Source organism: Pristiophorus japonicus, chromosome 7, assembly GCF_044704955.1.
Source record: "Pristiophorus japonicus isolate sPriJap1 chromosome 7, sPriJap1.hap1, whole genome shotgun sequence".
Classification (NCBI taxonomy): domain Eukaryota; kingdom Metazoa; phylum Chordata; class Chondrichthyes; family Pristiophoridae; genus Pristiophorus; species Pristiophorus japonicus.
The window spans coordinates 174,120,379-174,136,485 of record NC_091983.1 but is presented as its reverse complement, the minus strand read 5'-3'; the positions used below and the strand labels follow the sequence as shown (position 1 = coordinate 174,136,485).

The following is a 16,107-nucleotide window of genomic DNA, read 5'->3' as shown; positions in this document are numbered from 1 at the left end:
GGCCTCCCTCCCCCCAGAGCTGGTGCCGCTACTAGCCCAGGCCAAAAGGGTGGATAGACCAGACCAAAAGCCCCAGATTAAAGTGAATTCGAGATTAAAAACAAAAAGGCGATTGTTACAGTAATGGAGTTGTACTACAGAACCCGTAAATGAAAGAGGTTATAATTACCCACTCTCTGCCGCTGCTGTCCCGGAAGTGGAACTGGATCTTCTGCACTGATTCTTTTACCTGTGCTGATTTTGTTAACTGCCCAGAAGGTTTTTCAGAGAAACACATACGCAGTCTTAAGAAAAATCGTAGTTGGCCAAACGTGCATAAATATCCAAAATTGGCGTGGGTTCATAGCCTGAATAAAATCTAACCTAAGTGAATTAGGCTGGGGCAGAAACTTTGGGGAAACTTGGAGATTTTAATTTATTCCAAAAAAAAACGGTGCACGCCAAAAAAAATGGTACAGATAATTGGGGAAAATTGAGCCCTTGTGCTGGCAGACTACATCCTAGTGGTCTGTGACAAAAGGGCATCTATTTCATGTAACCGTCTAAATGAAAAGCCATTAATCTATCACTATGGTAACATCTGGATTTCTGTCAGTAGCAGGTAAAATTAGCTGCCACTGACATGTTGTTGGCGCTAATGTTGATGGCTCTCGGCCTGAAATTGATTGATGTTTGCAGCAGGTGACACACAGGCACATCAGCACGTAGGAGATGGCAGGCAAAACTCCTCTCAGCTTGACGTGAAGACAGACTTGAGCAACATCTTGAACCCTTGTCCCTTGGCTTCTGTCTCATTAAATATGTCAAAGGCTTTAAGTTACATCTGCTCAACCCTGCTCAGAAAAGCCGCTTCTGCTCATATTAATAAACTTTGGTAGAACTGGGTTGGTGCTGAGGTAATTGAAATTTAACTGACTGACAGCTCACTGATGCTTAGATTTCATTATCAGCCTCCATAGACAGGAAGCTAATGCTGTTTTAATGAACAGTTCAATTAGAAATGTTTTTTTTTACAAATAATCTATTTCACTGCATTTCCTTAAGCCATTTAGGATGAAGACATGGAAAAAGTGAAGCTGTTCAGAAAAGAACATTGCTCATTGTAATGCATGTTTGCTTCCCTGAAGAAAACAGCCCAATTCCAATTTTATAGCACTGTTAGCAACTCACTTCATACTTATAGTTTACAGTAATAATACGTGAAGATAATTAAGCATTACAGTAAAGCTCCAAGACATGATTAATGAACATACCGAAGGAATATTTCATTTTTTTAAATATTTTTTACCCACTAGCAAGGGCCCAAACTACTTTTAGCTGGTACAAGTATATCTCTTGGAAACAGTTTCTTACATCTGCAGTTCTCTTTTAGCCTCATCTATCTATTTTGTTAAAATGCCTGTACTATATGTCAGGGGAATGAACTATCATGGGCCAACTAGATCTTGATACTGCTTTGTGACATAATGAAACAATTAGATCATTGGAAAACAATTGCAACCCTTTTTCAACAGCCACAGTGGTTTCCCTTTCCCCCTCCAATCTGGGTATTTCACTCACTTTGCTTGGCCTCTCTCACTTCATCCCAGACTAACCCTGTCCTTTACCACTGTTTCTCTCCCTCCTTGCCAAGCTTGCTCTGAGGACTTCAATTCTGTTTCCACTTCTACCCCCACCCCTGCAATCAGTGTGTTCCCCTTCCAGCTGTTCCCTCCTTTCTTTCCAGAAATATCAAACTTTTGTGAAGATTTTTACCATTTGAATTCTGTTTTATTGTTGTTACATTTCAGTACTGGTGTCGTTTGAAGAATGTATAAACCAATCCATGTGCCACAAGTTGTTAAATATTTGCAGCATATACAATCCTGAGCAATTAACTGATTAATGTGAGTGATCACACCAGGAAATGCAGCTGCTCATTCTTCAAAGCCCTTTTTATCCTTGAAATGCCATCATTCTTGTCACATATACTTATACAGTGGGTTTGGAACTGAAAGTTTTGTCAGATTAAATGCATTGAAGATGATCCAATCTGTGCTTCTGTGATTGACACAGATTTCATGTTGTCTACAGACCGAACTTACTTAAATCTTGGCTGAGCTCTTTGGGTGCCTAGTGCAAGATGGTGCACGATTAAATGTTTAAGTTTAAGGAGAATTGCATTTTTATTACAAGTAATACATGGCTGCTTAACTTCAGATATGAATTCAAACTGTGAGTAGCTGCATCCTCAATTTAAAATACCCTTTTCCAGAAGGTAAAAATGAATGATAGAAGGAAAATCGGTTTAAAGTTAAACTCCGGGTCTCAATTTTTAAAAATATGTTAGGATCTAGATACTTGAAGGAAAACTAACACTAATTCATTATCACTCTCTCTAAATAAGAGAGACATGTTTCAGAGTGGACATCCATGGGACCAAACATTTATTGAGGTAGAGAAATGTTGGCCTTTTACAGTCAAATCAGGTTGCACTATTGGTTGCTGGCTATAATTATGTAGAAAGGTAGCAATGCCTTTACACAATAGCACTGTAATAAATGAGTTTATTGAGCAGCTCATGCCAGTGGCACTGATTAACCCCTTCAAGAAGACCTATCAGTGTGGCTGCGATTATTCCTATTTGACTGCACATAATGCTGCAAATCAATACCATAATGCGTAGGATGATCCGAGATGGTCAAACAGTAGGAATTTTCCCAGTGCTGAGCTGCTGTTGACAACACAAGTTGTCACCAGCAGTTTTTTTCTGGCCTTGAGTAAATTGAAAGTTCAGCTATTTGGCCCTTATGGAGGGGGAAGGTCAGAAAATGAAAACTGCAATTCTGACTTTAAAACAGCAGCACATGTGCAGTTATGTATCTGTTCCTGCCAGTGACCTGAAACTTGTCCTGCTATGTACATGGGGGAGATTCCAGAGAATTAGTCAAGATGAGCAGAAACACAAAAAGGTCAAATCACATTGAAGTCTGTTTAGAAATGAATATACAGTATGTCCTCATCCCTCTGGATGGCATATTTTCAAAGCAATAAAAAAAAACGGGGCGACAAAGTGGATGAATCATTACGAAGCAAAGGAAGATGCAGGGCTATGGAGAGAGATCAGGGCAGTGGGGTTAGTTTTGAATTGTGTTAGCCAAGAGATGGCACCGACACCACAGGCTGAATGGCCTCCTGTGTGGGAAACTTGTATAGTTATGTAGTTCTATAGGAAAGCCAAAAATAAGAGGGAAACTCTGAGGTCGTACAACAGTTGCATCATGCAGTGTTGGAATGTAGACTTCTGTTTACACTTACACAGGTATAGGAATTGCCAAGCAAAGGATGATGCCCTCCCACAAGGGGGAATGAAAATAATTTGGTGATTTACTTGCATGTCTCTTGAAACTGGTTCAGAGACGTATTACTAGTAGCCAAGGAGCACAAATAACATCTGGGCAACTAAAGCATTGGCTTTCTGTCCCTCCCCATCCTCCTTGTCATCTCTACCACTTTCAACACTGACCACTTCACCACCTCTTCGCCATTGTTCCACTCCATATTCATGCCTTATTGTAGTTTCTCCTATCTGTCACAATAATGGGATACAACAGAATGTCCTCCTGTGGTCACCTCTGCTGTGCTCTCGGGCTCCATCCTTGGTTTTCTCCTATATTCATTTACATGCTGCCATGCAACAATATAATCCATAAGCACGAATGTCAACTTCCACATGTACCAACAGCACCCAACTTACCCCTCAACTATGATCAGCTCCAAAGCTGTCACCATATTTTCCCACTGCAAGTCCAGGATGAATTGAAATTTCCTTCAGCCCAAAGTTAGCAAAATCAAAGCTATCCTTTTTGATTCCTGCCAACACCAATATGACTGTGTTTTCGACTCCATTTACCCCCTCAGCTACCCTGTCGGGCTGAATCTGGTAGTAACTTGCTTTGACATCCTGTTTGCCCCGGGGTTTCTCCAATTTTTAACCCTATGTGTAATCCATTGTTAAGATGACATTTCCCCCTCTCCACAACATTGCTCTCTGACACTACAATATTTGACACTTAATCAGCTCAACAACAAAGCTTGCATTTATATAGCACCTTTAATGTAGTAAAACGTCCCAAGGCGCTTCACTTGAGCGTCAGTGGACAAATTTTACACTGAGCCACACACTGAGATATTAGGATGGTGAGGAGGTAAGTTTTAATGAGCATCCTAAAGGAGGAGAGAGATGCTCAGAGGTTTATGGAGCGAATTCCAGAGCTTAGGGCCATAATTAGAGAACCACAGACTTCCCTCAAGGTGAAGGGCTGGAGAAGGTTACAGAGATGGGGAGGGGAGAGGCCATGGAGGGGTTTGAAAACAAGGACAACAGTTTTAAATTTGAGGCATTGCTAGACTGCAAGATGATGTAGGCCAAGTTATGAGTGAACAGGGCTTGGTGTGAGTTAGGATACAGGCAGCAGAGTTTTGGATGAGCTCAAGTTTACGGAGTGTGGAAATGGGAGGCCAGTCAGGAGAGTATTGGAATAGTCAAGCCTGGAGTAACAAGCTTCACTTCACTATTAGAAGCCATCTTTCATCCATTATTTCATTGCTCTCCAGCATCCTCCAGAAATACTTTGCCTTACTACTTTCCTCCCTTTGGTCCCAATCCTTTCCTTCCCCTACCCCCTTTTTCTTACTCATTCTTACTAGTATTAAAACACTCTACCTAAACGCACGCAGCATTCGAAATAAAGTAAATGAGTTGACGGCACAAATCATTACAAATGGGTATGATATGGTGGCCATTACAGAAACGTGATTGCAGGGTGGCCAAGACTGGGAATTAAACATACAGGGGTATCTGACAATTCGGAAAGATAGACACGAAGGGAAAGGAGGTGGGGTAGCTCTGTTAATAAAGGATGATATCAGGGCAGTTGTGAGAGACGATATTGGCTCTAATGAACAAAATGTTGAATCATTCTGGGTAGAGATTAGCGATAGTAAGGGGGAAAAGTCACTGGTCGGCGTGGTTTATAGGCCCCCAAATAATAACTTCACGGTGGGGCGGGCAATAATCAAGGGAATAATGGAGGCATGTGAAAAAGGAACGGCAATAATCATGGGGGATTTTAACCAACATATCGATTGGTCAAATCAAATCGCACAGGGTAGCCTTGAGGAGGAATTCATAGAATGCATTCGGGATTGTTTCTTCGAACAGTATGTTACAGAACCTACAAGGGAGCAAGCTATCTTAGATCTGGTCCTGTGTAATGAGACAGGAATAATAAACAATCTCCGAGTAAAAGATCCTCTCGGAATGAGTGATCACAGTATGGTTGAATTTGTAATACAGATTGAGGGTGAGGAAGTAGTGTCTCAAACGAACGTACTATGCTTAAACAAAGGGGTCTACAGTGGGATGAGGGCAGAGTTGGTGAAAGTAGACTGGGAACACAGACTAAACGTTGGCACAATTGAGGAACAGTGGAGTACTTTTAAGGAGCTCTTTCAGAGTGCTCAACAAAAATATGTTCCAGTGAAAAAGAAGGGCGGTAAGAGAAGGGATAACCAGCTGTGGATAACCAAGGAAATAAAGGAGAGTATCAAATTAAAAACCAATGCGTATAAGGTGGCCAAGGTTAGTGGGAAACTAGAAGATTGGGAAAATTTTAAACGACAGCAAAGAATGACTAAGAAAGCAATAAAGAAAGGAAAGATAGATTACGAAAGTAAACTTGCGCAAAACATAAAAACAGATAGTAAAAGCTTTTACCGATATATACAACGGAAAAGAGTGACTAAAGTAAATGTTGGTCCCTTAGAAGATGAGAAGGGGGATTTAATAATGGGAAATGTGGAAATGGTTGAAATCTTAAACAATTATTTTGCTTCGGTCTTCACAGTGGAAGAGACAAAAACCATGCCAAAAATTGCTGGTCACGGGAATGTGGGAAGGGAGGACCTTGAGATAATCACTATCACTAGGCGGGTAGTGCTGGACAGGCTAATGGGACTCAAGGTAGACAAGTCCCCTGGTCCTGATGAAATGCATCCAGGGTATTAAAAGAGATGGCGGAAGTTATAGCAGATGCATTCGTTATAATCTATGAAAATTCTCTGGACTCTGGGGAGGTACCAGCGGATTGGAAAGCAGCTAATGTAACACCTCTGTTTAAAAAAGGGGGCAGACAAAAGGCAGTTAACTATAGGTCGGTTAGTTTAACATCTGTAGTGGGGAAAATGCTTGAAGCTATCATTAAGGAAGAAATAGCGGGACATCTAGATAGGAATAGTGCAATCAAGCAGATGCAACATGGATTCATGAAGAGGAAATCATGTTTAACTAATTTACTGGAATTCTTTGAGGATATAACGAGCGTGGTCAATAGAGGTGTACCGATGGATGTGGGTGTATTTAGATTTCCAAAAGGCATTCGATAAGGTGCCACACAAAAGGTTACTGCAGAAGATAAAGGTACGCGGCGTCAGAGGAAATGTATTAGCATGGATCGAGAATTGGCTGACTACAGAAAGCAGAGAGTCGGGATAAATGGGTCCTTTTCGGGTTGGAAATCGGTGGTTAGTGGTGTGCCACAGGGATCAGTGCTGGGACCACAACTGTTTACAATATACATAGATGACCTGGAAGAGGGGACAGAGTGTAGTGCAACAAAATTTGCAGATGACACAAAGATTAGTGGGAAAGCGAGTTGTGTAGAGGACACAGAGAAGCTGCAAAGAGATTTAGATAGGTTAAGCGAATGGGCTAAGGTTTGGCAGATGGAATACAATGTCAGAAAATGTGAGGTCATCCACCTTGGAAAAAAAAACAGTAAAAGGGTATATTATTTGAATGGGGAGAAATTACAACATGCTGCGGTGCAGAGGGACCTGGGGGTCCTTGTGCCTGAAACTCTTTTAGAGTCTACCTATAAAACATAAAACATTAACCGTGCCACCCGACCTGGATGACACACCAGACATTTACAAGGCCCTTTTTTTTCCTTTTTTTTTTGTGTTTTTCTTTTTTTTTTGGGCACTAAAATCACCTTTTTTCCCCAGTGCCCCCTATAAAAGGGAAGGGGACACTAAAAACACCGGCAATTAAAACAAATTAAACTTTAAAACGTAAAATCAAATTAAAATTTGGTTGCCGGGCGTGATGATGCACTCCAGTCCCTCCGGTGCCCACCTCTCGCGGAAGGCCGCGAGCGTACCGGTGGACACCGCGTGCTCCATCTCCAAGGACACCCTGGACCGGATGTAAGAGCGGAAGAGAGGCAGGCAGTCAGGTTGAACGACCCCCTCGACCGCCCGCTGCCTGGACCGGCTGATGGCACCCTTTGCCGTGCCCAGGAGCAGTCCTACGAGGAGGCCCTCGGACCTACCCGCTCCCCTCCGCACAGGGTGCCCAAAGATCAGGAGAGTGGGACTGATCCTTGTGCCTGAATCCCAAAAAGTTAGTTTGCAGGTGCAGCAGGTAATCAGGAAGGCGAATGGAATGTTGGCCTTCATTGCAAGAGGGATGGAGTACAAAAGCAGGGAGGTCCTGCTGCAACTGTATAGGGTATTGGTGAGGCTGCACCTGGAGTACTGTGTGCAGTTTTGGTCACCTTACTTAAGAAAGGATATACTAGCTTTGGAGGGGGTACAGAGACGATTCACTAGGCTGATTCCGGAGATGAGGGGGTTACCTTATGATGATAGATTGAGTCGACTGGGTCTTTACTCGTTGGAGTTCAGAAGGATGAGGGGTGATCTTATAGAAACATTTAAAATGATGAAAGGGATAGACAAGATAGAGGCAGAGAGGTTGTTTCCACTGGTCAGGGAGACTAAAACTAGGGGGCACAGCCTCAAAATACAGGGGAGCCAATTTAAAACCGAGTTAAGAAGGAATTTCTTCTCCCAGAGGGTTATGAATCTGTGGAATTCTCTGTCCAAGGAAGCAGTTGAGGCTAGCTCATTGAATGTATTCAAATCACAGATAGATAGATTTTTAACCAATAAGGGAATTAAGGATTATGGGGAGCGGGCGGGTAAGTGGAGCTGAGTCCACGGCCAGATCAGCCATGATCTTGTTGAATGGCGGAGCAGGCTCGAGGGGCTAGATGGCCTACTCCTGTTCCTAATTCTTATGTTCTTATTGTCCATCTCTCTACCGGCAAAGTGCTCTTTTAGAGAAATATAAGCTATTGTTGCTGCCCAGCAGTCTCATTTTTCTCGCTCAAGTCCTCTTTCTCTGCAGCCTTCACATGTAGACTCTTTGCAGCTTTCCTATTCATTGTAGCAAGCAGTGTGATATCATATGATGAGAAAGGACTACAAACAATCTGTACAGATCACTAACTGCCTGCTGTCAGTCAATGGAAAACCTTCACGTTGACACTATGCACATGATGTGCTCAAAGACATTAAAGATAGGTAATTTGTTTATTTCAGCTGACAGAATCGACTATCCAACTAACACGTACTGAATGAAGTGACCAGTTTTGAGTTAGTTTTGTTAGTTGAGTAAGTATTTAAATTTTCCAATATTCAGTAGATGAAGCACAGACTGACTAGCTGCTAATTCAGTGGAAAGCAAAACATCATAAAATCACCATTTGAAGCCTGAATGACATATGTTGGGGTAAAAGGAAGGCTTCTCTTCCTCGGGGTGGACTACCTGATATAGATAATCGACAACTCGCCCTTTGCCCTCTGTATAACAACCACAGAATTAAACAAATGAAACCTGAGGTTCAACCGGTTTTATTTCGAGCAAATGCAAGGGAGGGTTCAATCGTGGAACAAGAGGTTTCGAGTGTAATTTATACAGATTTTGGAGAGGAGCTACCTTCCTACAAAATCATCGATCGGTCTATTGCTATCAGCAGAGTTACATTGCTTTGTCGGCTCTTATCAGACTGGCCCTGAGTGGTACATGCAATTATCCATCTCCCATCATATATTAATTTTGTTGTTCCATGATTTGCACTTTGCCACAGTCTGTATGTTGCCTGAAGTAACTTCCCAAAGTATTGGCTTTCTTATTTCTTCCTCAGAGATTCTCATAAAAATTTGCAACTGTTGACTTCGGCTGTTTAAGTGTTACTAAGGTTAACCATTCAGTTTTAATGTGTTATAAGTGTTCTATACCTACATAAGCAAGTGTTACACACATAGGCAATTCCTCAGACCCTCCTAATACTGATTAGTTCACCACCTTCAGCATTGTGTTCTGACCACCTATCTGTCTGCTCTTTTGCCTGCTACAATTTATGTCCCTTACAATTCCCCCCTTATGGCCCTTGGCTATATGCCCAAGATAGGCCATTTCCCAATTGATTCTTCATGGGTGAGCTTCCAAGGTTGTCCTTTCGCTTGGGTAGTGTTACTTCCCGAGCTGCAGGACCTACTTGTTGGCTCTCCCATCAAGGTTATACTAAATAAGTCCTTTCTGCCAGACTGTCTTATTTCCCTTTATTCAATGTTTTAACTGTTGTACTGGCTCAGGCCTGCCTCTTACGTAAGTCACACTTCTTACAGGCTAACAATAGTAGAATGACCAAGATGACCCCTTGCACTACAACCAGTATATGTGACACTATCCGTATCCCCGGATGCACTTGTACATTGTGTCCAGCATTCCAAAGTCTTATACCACGGCTGAATAGCCAACATTTTCTCAGTGTCTCTTTGCAGTTTATCTATGTCTTCCATCAGGATTATATATTTTAGTCTTTGCTTCCGAATATCCTGCTCCAGTCGAGTTTGTTCCTCATTCAGTTGGGGTATCAGTTTTCCTTGTGGCTCGATGGCCTTCTCATACCCTTCACGGATAGAGTCTATCATTGTCCCATTGATGGTTTCTTCCTTCAGTTCAGAGTTTATAACGTATCCATTTATGTGTGTCTCGTCATGCGGGGTAAAGCAGAAGTCAGTATTCATGATGGCACATGAGGTATCTCCTCCTTTATTTGTGATCGTCATCTCAGTCGCCGTGGTGCTCACACACCATGCCCCATTTCCCCATGGAGCAGCAGTGGTTTCGTAGTCCCGGGCTAGTGGGGTGATACTCAAGGTGCGCCCATCCACTTGGTCATATCCACAGTCATCTCTGAGCATTTGTAGTGGATCTTGACATAAAACAACTTGGTTATTTTTAAAACAGTCATCTATGCTGAGACTCTTAATACTGTTGTTCTCTTTAATTACATATCTGGATAGGTCATGGTAATGCACGTGAGTTTGATTTCTTATTTCTCCAACATTGTTTGTTTGGTATAGAGGAGCTCCCTTTGTCACATCATACTGTGGTATAGATAATACAAAACCTATTATATTTAAATGTCCGGTTACACATCTGGCCTTTGGGACCCAAGCATGACTGTTTCTCCACAACTCGCAGGCATGAGTCATGTTTTTGTCCAAGGTCCAGTTGGTAAATACAACAAGTGTTATCCAATCTGGCACCTTTCCATTCTGAAGCTGCTCTAGGTTATGTTGTATTCCACTGAACAACCATGCTCCGTATCCTGTACATACTAGTTCTTCTGTATGGTTTTACTCAAGTTTCGTTCTGCTCTATCGAATTTATAGTTCTGGTGTGGTCTCGCAATATTTGGGCCACTTGTAGTAATTCCCTTTCTGCGCTAGTACCCAGTTGTGCCTGTACCTTTTCATTTATCCTCATCCCTCTCCAGCAATCCCTGTAAGGTTCGTGTTAGGGCATCAACTCGATCATCTATCGTGTGCAGGTCTATAGTGTTTACCGTCGCAACTCCCGCCGCGTATCATTTCTAGTAAACCTCTTTTTCCCCGGTCCTGCTTTTTAACCTGACCCTCTTTCCACATTACCTTTAAGTGCTCACAGGGTCAAGTTTCTATACAGGCTTGTGGTGTTTGACCCGCAGAAGTTGGGGATGGTTAAGTCTGTTAAATTTAGGAATACAGTAATTATTTGCTGATGTACCCCGAAGTGTATCTTTTCCTTGGTCTGCCTTATCAATCCCCATTTTGCCCCAGCATTCATAGTTGGACACGTTTGTGGTGTGGGGGTGTGGTGGTCGGGGCCCTGGTCGTGCTCACTGTTGCTAAAGTAGTGGGTGGGGCCGTGTTGGTGTGTCAATCTCGGGAGATATCCCTCCACCACCATTCATAGATGTTGAATGAAATCTGCAACCCATTCCCTTAGGTGCAGTATCTTTGTCCCTCCTGATTATGAAACACACCGCGGTCTTATTCCCACTAATTATTGGTCCCGTATTACTGGCCCATCCCCAATGTTGTTTCGTTTCCTTGTTACGTTTTATGCTCGTTATTTAAGTCTACTGTTGCTCCCTCCATCACCATCAGTGTTTTTGATTCTTTATCACAACTAATGTCGCCCGAGTCCCTGTAATACAGGCCTTGCTGTCCCTCAGCCTGTTGTCCTTGATATGAAGCTGCTTTACCCCACGTTGTTTCCATGGGCACTAGAGTCCTGCAAAAAAACAATATTTCACAGTCGTCACCGGTTAGTTAGTGACCATGCTTTTTTAACTGAGTCCAGTATTTCCACTTGCCTCTACCCCTTATAACTACCATAACTTACCATTATTACCTGATAGCGTCCGGTCCATTTGGGGGCGAGCCCGGACCTCTCTAGGGTAATCCTCACCAACACCTGACTGCCTATTTACATAATAAGAACATAAGAACATAAGAATTAGAAACAGGAGTAGGCCATCTAGTCCTTCGAGCCTGCTCCGCCATTCAACAAGATCATGGCTGATCTGGCCGTGGACTCAGCTCCACTTACCCGCCCGATCCCCGTAACCCTTAATTCCCTTATTGGTTAAAAATCTATCTAGCTGTGATTTGAATACATTCAATGAGCTAGCCTCAACTGCTTCCTTGGGCAGAGAATTCCACAGATTCACAACCCTCTGGGAGAAGAAATTCCCTCTCAACTCGGTTTTAAATTGGCTCCCCCGTATTTTGAGGCTGTGCCCCCTAGTTCTAGTCTCCCCGAACAGTGGAAACAACCTCTCTGCCTCTATCTTGTCTATCCCTTTCATTATTTTAAATGTTTCCATAAGATCACCCCTCATCCTTCTGAACTCCAACGAGTAAAGACCCAGTCTACTCAATCTATCATCATAAGGTAACCCCCTCATCTCCGGAATCAGCCTAGTGAATCGTCTCTGTAACCTCTCCAAAGCTAGTATATCCTTCCTTAAGTAAGGTGACCAAAACTGCATGCAGTACTCCAGGTGCGGCCTCACCAATACCCTATACAGTTGCAGCAGGACCTCCCTGCTTTTGTACTCCATCCCTCTTGCAATGAATGCCAACATTCCATTCGCCTTCCTGATTACCTGCTGCACCTGCAAACTAACTTTTTGGGATTCATGCACAAGGACCCCCAGGTCCCTCTGCACCACAGCATGTTGTAATTTATCCCCATTTAAATAATATTTCTTTTTACTGCTTTTTTTTCCCCCCAAAGTGGATGACCTCACACTTTCCGACCTTGTATTCCATCTGCCAAACCTTAGCCAATTCGCTTAACCTATCTAAATCTCTTTGCAGCCTCTCTGTGTCCTCTACACAACCCGCTTTCCCACTAATCTTTGTGTCATCTGCAAATTTTGTTACACTACACTCTGTCCCCTTTTCCAGGTCATCTATGTATATTGTAAACAGTTGTGGTCCCAGCACCGATCCCTGTGGCACACCACTAACCACCGATTTCCAACACGAAAAGGACCCATTTATCCCGACTCTCTGCTTTCTGTTAGCCAGCCAATTCTCGATCCATGCTAATACATTTCCTCTGACTCCGCGTACCTTTGTCTTCTGCAGTAACCTTTTGTGTGGCACCTTATTGAATGCCTTTTGGAAATCTCTAAATACACCACATCCATCGACACACCTCTATCCACCATGCTCGTTATATCCTCAAAGAATTCCAGTAAATTAGTTAAACATGATTTCCCCTTCATGAATCCATGTTGCGTCTGCTTGATTGCACTATTCCTATCTAGATGTCCCGCTATTTCTTCCTTAATGATAGCTTCAAGCATTTTCCCCACTATAGATGTTAAACTAACTGGCCTATAGTTACATGCCTTTTGTCTGCCCCCTTTTTTAAACAGAGGCGTTACATTAGCTGCTTTCCAATCCGCTGGTACCTCCCCAGAGTCCAGAGAATTTTGGTAGATTATAACGAATGCATCTGCTATAACTCTTGGCATCTCTTTTAATACCCTGGGATGCATTTCATCAGGACCAGGGGACTTGTCTACTTTGAGTCCCATTAGCCTGTCCAGCACTACCCCCCTAGTGATAGTGATTGTCTCAAGGTCCTCCCTTCCCACATTCCTGTGAGCAGCAATTTTTGGCATGGTTTTTATGTCTTCCACTGTGAAGACCGAAACAAAATAATTGTTTAAGGTCTCAGCCATATCCACATTTCCCATTATTAAATCCCCCTTCTCATCTTCTAAGGGACCAACATTTACTTTAGTCACTCTTGGGGTATTTGGACCTTCTGTTCCTTAGTGTCGTTCTCAAAGTCCTTGATTATTTGCTGATCTCTAGCCTGTGCCTTTAAATCATGTAACTGCTTGCAGAGTTCCATCACAAATCTCTGTATTCTGTCTTTATATGGTCCTATGTCCTCGCTTCCTGAAACCAAGACTTCTGGCAGTCTCATTGCCCTTCCAGTCATTAGTTCAAAGGGTGTCAGTTCTATCGTTCGACTAGGGGTTGCCCTGAGCTTCATTAATACTCGGGGTAACATCTCTACCCACCCTTTCCCAGTTTCCTCGATTGTTTTAGCTGGGGCTGCTTTTAAGGTCTTATTCATTCATTTCACTAATCCGGTGAATTCTGGATGGTATGGGATATGGAACCTTTGCCTAATCCTTAGTAAAGCGCAGGCCTGTTTCATCACCTTCCCTGTGAAGTGTGTACCTTGATCTGAGTCTGGCTACAGTGGCATTCCCCATCGGGGTATTATTTCTTCTGCTAGGATCCTGGCCACGATTTCTGCTGAACAATTTCTCGTGGTGAAAGCTTCTTCACACTTTGTAAACTGGTCTATTATAACTAAGCCGTATGTCTTCCCCTTGTTGCTGGGTAACGGTCCAGTAAAATCTATCTGTAAGTTTTCCCAGAGTCCTTTCGGTCAGGGCTGATATCCCATGCTGCCTTTACTTTCCCCCCTGGGTTGTATTTTACGCATATCACGCACCTTCTACAGTGGTCCTCTATATCTCTACCCATTTCCTTCCACCACCAGCATCTGGACATCGAGCTTATCGTGTTGGTGCTACCTGTATAGACATACCCGTGGTATAAATTTAATGGGCTCCCCTGGATGCATTCCGGAACCACCACATTCCCGCCTTTCCTCCATATCCCATCGGTCCCTTGTTGGGCCCCTCTCTGCTTCCACCTCTCCTTTTCCTGTGCCTTCAAACTTGCTTAGAAATTAGGAATCCGTTAAAACAGCAGAAATCATTAGTAAAGCTGACATTATTAGCTCTAAATAAAACACTCTCATTGGGAAAGACAGCATTTTAGATTAAACTCCAATTGTTTCTATACTTCCAATTCAAATACTTGCCAAAGATTTTTTTTAATTGATTTAAAACGAGACCACATATTTTTAATAGCTATTTTGTTTACTGAAATCCAATTTAAAATAAAATACTGGCAACTATGGCTTATTTTTCTTTGTTCTGACTATGATTTACAGAGCTATCAGGGAAACTGCCACACTTTTCATATTTTCACACAAGCTATATATTGTGCTCCTGCTTGTTTAGATTGTTCTGGACTTTTCCTCGATAAGCACTGTCCATTTTGAAAAGGTTTTCAAACTCAAAATTTACATCTCCTTTGCTGCAGTGAAACTTTCTCGTAATTTAAAATCATTAGCAACATAGAGTGCCTTTTATCTCTCTTCCAATATTCCTCTCCTTTCTTCAAATTAGTTTTTGTATGTAACAAACATTTTACACAGAAGGCTTGCATCTCCGTGAATTTGTTAATTTAAACTACAAAAGACAATCGCAAACATTTTTTCCCAATTAGACGTTCAGTTTGTTTTCCTTTTAGCAGTCTAGTTTCAAGGTTGCATCTTTATCTTTTGATAAAAACAAGCTGTCCTTTGTGAATTCAATGTTTTTTCCAACACTTATTCAACAGTCAAAAAGCTTCCACGCGAACACTTTCACTTAAAGACAGACATTCATGCCAAATTTTCATTCAATACAGCTTATATCCTATGTTTTTTTCAGCAACTTAATTGCAAACACTTTTTTGTCTGTGTACGTTTACCCCTCTACCAGATTCCGTGTACTGTTTCCAAGCCTTTGGACCCCTCTAATGTTCGGCCGGACTAACAACACTGTTTGCCTCCCTAATCTGGTTAGTCTGACTGGGAGTGTCGGTTTTATTTTTTGTCTTTCCTGCATTTATACCCGGGGTCCTTTTGGTCCATATCTCAGAGACCCCCCTTGGTTTTCATTTTTTCTCACTGGCCAGTTTTCCTCAACATCTTGGGGTCCCACCCCCCTTTTTAGGTTGTATTTCTTCTTTTTCAGGCAATACACCTGTCCCCAACCTTGGTTTTCATCCTTCCATGGTTCGCTATAACTTTGTTCTACAGATTACCCCCTTCTAGTTCTTTATACAGATTACCTCCTTCCCCGTCAATGCTACAGCTGCAGGTGGTACAAATACATACTCACTGCCATTGCTAGCTGTCACATTATCCAGGTCGGAGGGTCTATACCTTGCTCGCAGCGCCAGTTGTTGAGGTAAAAGGAAGGCTTCTCTTCCTCGGGGTGGACTACCTGATGTAGATAATCGATACCTCGCTCTTCACCCTCTTTATAACGACCACGGAATTAAACAAACAAAACCTGAGGTTCAACCGACTTTTTTTCGAGCAAATGCAAGGGAGGGTTCAATCGTGGAACCTTCAAAATACAAGAGGTTTCGAGTCTAATTTATACAGGTTTTGGAGAGGAGCTACCCTCCGACAAAATCATCGATAGGTCTATTGCTATCAGCGGAGTTACATTGATTTGTCAACTCTTATCAGACTGGCTCTGAGTGGTACATGCAATTGTCCATCTCCCA

The 16,107-nt window shown here is 42.5% G+C and overlaps 2 protein-coding genes across 3 annotated transcripts in view; one reads left to right on the top strand and one right to left on the bottom strand.

Annotated features, from left to right (window-relative positions):
* The window catches only part of bckdhb (branched chain keto acid dehydrogenase E1 subunit beta), a 541,209-nt gene that overhangs the window by 438,015 nt on the left and 87,087 nt on the right, over nt 1-16,107 (top strand). The gene's annotated exons all lie outside the window — the stretch shown is intronic.
* On the bottom strand, nt 8,742-15,794 carry LOC139266904 (uncharacterized). The gene is made up of 3 exons (XM_070884529.1): nt 15,758-15,794; nt 11,564-11,643; nt 8,742-10,106 (listed from the first exon to the last, which is right to left on the bottom strand). The coding sequence occupies exons 2-3, from the start codon at nt 11,589-11,591 to the stop codon at nt 9,511-9,513; spliced, it is 624 nt and encodes a 207-aa protein (XP_070740630.1). The 5' UTR covers nt 11,592-11,643; nt 15,758-15,794; the 3' UTR covers nt 8,742-9,510.